Source organism: Otolemur garnettii, unplaced genomic scaffold (assembly GCF_000181295.1).
Source record: "Otolemur garnettii isolate 467f Iridium unplaced genomic scaffold, OtoGar3 scaffold00104, whole genome shotgun sequence".
In the NCBI taxonomy this organism is placed as follows: domain Eukaryota; kingdom Metazoa; phylum Chordata; class Mammalia; order Primates; family Galagidae; genus Otolemur; species Otolemur garnettii.
Window position 1 is genome coordinate 3,981,345 of NW_003852499.1, and position 6,023 is coordinate 3,987,367.

The window sequence follows — 6,023 nt, forward strand, 5'->3', positions numbered from 1 at the left end:
CCCCCCCCCCCAAAACACTTAAAGCTGACTTGCCAGCCATGAGGAGAAGGGAGGTCAAACACATCTCCTCATTCCCCTTCCTTTTTGGAGTTACTCTTTGTAACATAAGATACTATAAATCATTAACATGCCTAGGGGCATGCAAGATAAAGCAACCATATCTATAGGCCATCAATTTACTTAACAGATCACTTGACTTTAGGTAAATGATGTCTGGTGGCTTGTCTCTGCTTTATTGACACCCTTTAAGTTAAACATTGCAATAGACAAAGCTTCATTCTTTAACCAATAACAACTCAAATAATCTTTAAACTCAGCTATAACCCATAAGCCTCCCACTTGAGGATGTCCTGCCTTCAAGGATTTGTTCTGCAAAACTTGGATTCAGTCAAAAGCCTGCACTCAGGTATCCAGCAGGCTACGTGGCACTCCAACACTGCAGGTCCTGCACCCCTGCATGATCTTAAGTGTAATTCCTGTCTCCCAGAACCTACTTCACCAAACTCTAACCCGGCTATTGTGGGCAGATTTCCTCAGGACCTCTTGAGGCTATATGCCCTAGGCCTGTCCCATATATTCAGCTCAGAATAAACATCTTGAAAGTATTTTACAGTTTAGGTTTTTTCTGTTAACACTGATTATGAGCCCTAGAGGATCAATATAATATAGCTTTAGTGCTCTGGACTTAGAAGATGTTTTGCCACATAGCAGCTACACAGTTATAGATAAATCTACCTATTTCTTATCTCTAAGATGGAGATATTTATCCCTCAGAGCTGTTGAGAGTCTAACTCAAGGTTTTCCCTGTCACATTTCTATGAGTGAGTAAAACAAGTGAAGGCAGAGGTTAAGTCTTTCTGTGTTTGATAACTCAAAGTAGCCTCTAGTACAGTGTTCGGCATATTTGATGGGAGGTCAGTCATTTTTAGATAAATCAACGAGTGAATACTGAAGGAGCTCAGGAAACTTCACCCCCAAATATGACTACTTAATATTAAGAATATTTGAATGAAAGCCCTTAGAGATCGATAGGCCACTGAAAGGGGCTTTCCTCTATCTGCATAAACCAGACTGACCTGATGAGATGATCAGAGATAATTGACTTCCCTTCCTCTCCCTGTTACCTCAATACACTGCAGGAAAGATCAAGAATGCAAAGAGACCTGGCCCAAATTATTTAAAAACCTAACCCCTGTCTCTCAGGTTAATTGGCAAGTCAGCCTGCTTCCCCCATCCACTTGTCCTCTTTAGCATCACTTGCTACCCCTGAACAGAATTACATGTACTTCTCACCTTCCCCCCTTCCTCTCTAAAAGACGTATATAAAAATATATGAACTGCCTTGGAATAGTGGGCAGTCACTTTTGTGATTCTCCCCATGGGCACGGTATTTGGAAATAAATATGTCTCTTATTAATCTGCCTTAATTGTGAGTTGATCTTTCAGGGGATTTTCAGGGGAAAGGGACAACTTTCCCCTCCCTACAATACTATGTCATGAAATGTATTAAGGAAACTCAGAAGTACAGACACTCTTTTTTATTCACCCTCTGATCCTACAATTTTCCTAGTAATTTATTCATGGTTTTGTTTTTATTTTGATTTAAAATCATTAGATTCAGAATTCTTCCTAGAGGAAGAATCTAAATATTAGTCCTAAAGAACCTAGTAGTCACTAAAAAAAAATCCTTTGGAGAAGGCAGTGGGTCACGAAAGCTTCTTTGTAAATCTACTCATCCGCAGTCTGTTAAAGGATTTCCCAATCTACCTTTCTTGTGATATCACAAGGCTCAGAATTGGGCTGGCCCCAGGCAAAACTATATAGCAAGCCCTTCCATTCCTCCTCCACCTCTCACGCTCCTGGGAAAACAGCACTGGACAGAAAACCTGGGTCAGGTCCTGCTGCTGCCCGTACTGACACCTGGCACATCGGTGGCCATCCTACAAGATGGAGTGATGGTATCCACTTCTCAGGGCTGCAGTGAGAACGAGAGGACACGGAAGGGAGCACTGGTCAACTGCAGGTCAGCATAGGGTACTCTTGGATCCAGGCTGCCCATTTTCCTGACCCAGCAAGGTAGCTAATGGAACAGACCTGGTCACCAGTGAGTTTTCTTGGGTACACATTTTCTTTTCTTCAATTAGTCATCATCATTTAAACACAAAGAAGTTTCACCCATGCACAAAAATTAGATTTTCAGCTTCCCTTGAAAAATTGGAAATCTAGCAACACTGGCCAGCATTCACACCTGGAACAGTCACCCGAGTGACAGGCATAGGCTGCCTTGTTCCACATGGTCCTTTTGGTTAAAGGATAATTTTGGAATAAAAAAATCATGACTCTCAAACTTATAAAAGTGAACACGTTAAAGATTTTATTTAATTTTTATAAGGAATATGGTGAGGTACTATAATCAGTTCCAAGGAGAATCCAAAGATCAGGAATATTGAAATAAATGTGCCAATGGGGCAAACATGGAGAAAGGAGAGCTGAGCCAGCACTAGACAGAATTTAGGAGTCTATTGACAAGAATTATTGTGTATTGCTCTGAGTTGCCTACGGTATAGGGTTGCAAAATACTCCCTGAAGAATCAGAATCAGCCCAGAAGGGTGCATTTAGGTCCGGAACCTAGACTCTGGACAACGCAGTTTCCTACGGAAACATAAATTGTCCTCTACACTGCCGTTTCTTAGTGTCCTATTTATGGACTGCCTCGCCCCAGAAAAGATTTGTTTTTCCCCATCCAGATGCTATAAAGCTGTAATTTCTCTTGTTTTTATTCAATGTCTTCATTTATAAAATGATGAGGTTGGATTAGATAATCTAAATTCCCTTATAACTCCTTAATTCAAATTCTTTTTTTTAAGAAACAGAGTCTTACCTTATTACCCTTGGTAGAGTGCTGTGGCGTCACGCAGCTCACAGCAACCTCCAACTCCTGGGCTTAGGTGATTCTCTTGCCTCAGCCTCCAGAGTACCTGGGACTATAGGCACCTGCCACAACACCCAGCTATTTTTTGGTTGCAGTTCAGCTAGTTTGAACCTGCCACCCTTGGTATATGGGGCCAGCGCCCTACTCACTGAGCCACAGGTACTGCCCCTCAATTCAAATTCTTACTTTTGCTTTCATCCAATTTCGCCTCTCCCCAACCTCCATAAATCATTCATTTTTATTCAGCCTTTCAGGTCCTTATCAGTGAGGTGTAGCTACTTTAATGTGAGCTAAGGTGATACTGGACAGTGTTTTATTAATATGGTATTTTATCCTCAACGTCTATTTCTACAGCTTCAGTTGTCATCTCAAACCATCCTCACAATCCCAAAAGTACCACCAATGCAGCTTTAAACATCTGCTGCCAAGAAGATCCAGACATCTGCCAGTGAGGCCCCCATAAGCCTTCCCTTTTTCCTCAATCACCTCTTATCCATGGTCTGTTCTTAAGGAGAAGACAACCTCTGTTGGTAAGCTGAGGATGAAGTTAAAAAACAAAGAAAAGAGAAGTGGGCAGCTACATGGTCTTCCAAGGACCTCAGTTGGAGAAAGAGCTACCACAATGCGGTTTTAATTATTACAAAGACTGAGCATCGTGTGAACTAAAATCAAATCTTAACAACCCTCCAGCTGGGCCAATGAGATCCCAGAAATACCCTCAATACCCTGAGTTGCCGGTCAGGAGAAGGGAAGTCAGACACACTATTCATTTCTAACTCATCAGCAGGCCTAAGGCTATGCTAGGCACAGCTTAAACCACACCTGCAGGCCATCAGTTCACTTAACGGATAACTTGAGTCTGGGTGTATGGCTTGTCTCTGACAGAGCTCCTTACCTTAAAACATTCCAAGGATGTATGTATTTATTTATTTTGAGACAGAGTCTCACTTTGTCACCCTCAGTAGAATGCCATGGCATCACATCTCACAACAACTTCAAACTCTTGGACTTTTAAGTGATTCTCTTACCTCAGCCTCCCGAGTAGCTGGGACTACAGGAGCCACCCCCACCCCCACCCCCCCCGCCCCCACACACACAATGCCTGGCTATTTTTAGAGATGAGGTCTCACTCTGGTTTAGGCTGGTCTCGAACTCCTGAGCTTAGGCAATCCACTGGCCTCAACCTCCCAGAGTGCTAGGATTACAAACATGAGCCACTGTACAGGCCAAGAGTCTACATTTCTAATAAGCTCCCAGGTGATCCTGATGCTACTGATCCAGGGACCACACTCTGAGTAACACACTTTGGCCTGTTTGGGACAAAAAGATTCCAGAGCATGCAGAGAGGGCAGGAAGAGAACTTACGTGCAACATTCATGTAGCCTTCTCTGTAAGGATGAGGGGGCCTCCATATAACTGAATGAACAAGGTATTTACCAACATTCCTGTTCTTTAGATCAGAAGGCTGAAATCTGATGGAATACAGTGACCAACTGTGGGTCACCTTGGACAGTGATGTGTTGGCTTCACCACAAATTATTAGAGTTTTAATCATATTATACTGGAAGACTTGCCAACACAAAACCAATTACTCATATGAATCTTGTCTGCAATTTTAACAACTTAAGCAAAAAGTCCTAATTCCTAAGGGACACATCAGTGACACAGAAGCTGAGGCAGCTCTTTTGCACAGGTGAGAATCCATCTATATTCATGTATCTGGCATAATCAAGATGTGGTCCTACCAGCATGGGTCTGGAGGCCAGAGACAGCTCAGGTCCAAGAAGAGGTTCAAGAGTCCATGTCTACAGGAAACATTTTTATACATGTATATGTGTATATGAACATTATTAGGACAAATTTTAATAAAGATTAAATCACACATCAGTTGGGGGCCTTTACAGTATTTTGACATTAAAGAATTAGGGTCCCTGTCTTCCAGAACATATGCTAGAAGTGATCTGACACAGGAAAATTCAAACTCTTTGGTACTACAAACAATAGGTGTGTATTTAAGGAAAATTATAGCAATTTCTCAATGAATAGACTTCTTATTTTACAAATCAAGAAAGAAAGTGCAAAATTTATCCTCAGACATTTTAATAGAGGGAAGAACTTACTCCCTTATGTACAGAACTCTCTAAAGAATATAGGCTGGTCACTGGCCAGGTGACCCAAATGACACCAAAGCCAAGTGCTCAGGGGACACTAGATGGTGACGGTCCTGGGTGGCTTCACATCCTCAATTTCAGAAGACAACCAGCGGTAAGTGCGATGACGCCGCAGCACCTCAATGGCCTTGAGTTCCAGCGGTGTTGCCTCAATACCAAGGTCTTCTAAGCCGGGCAGGTGAGGTAATACCATGTCTGAGATGTGAATCTTTAAATAAACAAAGGACCATAGAGAATGCTGAAAATAGGCCATGAACACAAAGTACTATCTTCGGCTCGGCTCAGCGAGGATGCCAGCTGTAACTCAGTGGCTAGAATGCCAGCCACATATACCAGAGCTGGGGGGTTCGAACCCAGCCTGGGCCCACCAAAGAACAATGACAACTACAACTAAAAAATAGCTGGGCGTTGTGGCAAGCACCTGGAGTCCCAGATACTTGGGAGGCTGAGGCAAGAAAATCGCATAAGCCCCAAGAGTTAGAGGTTGCTGTGAGCTGTGACGCCACAGCACTGTACCCAGGGCGACAGCTTGAGACTCTGTCTCAAAGAAAAGAAACAAACAAACAAAAAAACAAAGTACTATCCTAGCAAACATTTAAAATTCAAACTGGCTTAGTTCCTTCCCAAAAACGTGGCCATTTTTGATTCATACAGCTTACTAAAAGTGGAGCACAGAAAGCAGGATTAAGAAAAGAAAGCCAAGGTCCCCAGCAATCGCCAAGAGCACAAGACACTGGGCGTTAGATGAGCCTTTCTCCATATGGCTTAAATAGAAACAAACCTCAAGCAGGCAAGCACATTTGCCAGGAGGGGAGTAACAGGAGTGTTCAGGAATGTAACTGCAGCTAAAGAAGAGCTAGTCCATTCTTCAATTCCCTCCTTCTTCGAGCACAGGCTTTCTGACTCCATTTTAACTTTT

General features: G+C 42.7%; 1 protein-coding gene across 1 annotated transcript in view; it reads right to left on the reverse strand.

The window, feature by feature from the left end:
• Window positions 1-4,764: 4,764 nt before the first annotated feature.
• The window catches only part of NDUFA9 (NADH:ubiquinone oxidoreductase subunit A9), a 31,664-nt gene continuing 30,405 nt past the window's right edge, over window positions 4,765-6,023 (reverse strand). The window contains exon 11 of the mRNA XM_003796421.3: window positions 4,765-5,312. Coding sequence (XP_003796469.1) covers window positions 5,142-5,312 — 171 coding nt within the window. The 3' untranslated portion in view covers window positions 4,765-5,141. The remainder of the gene's footprint in view (window positions 5,313-6,023) is intronic.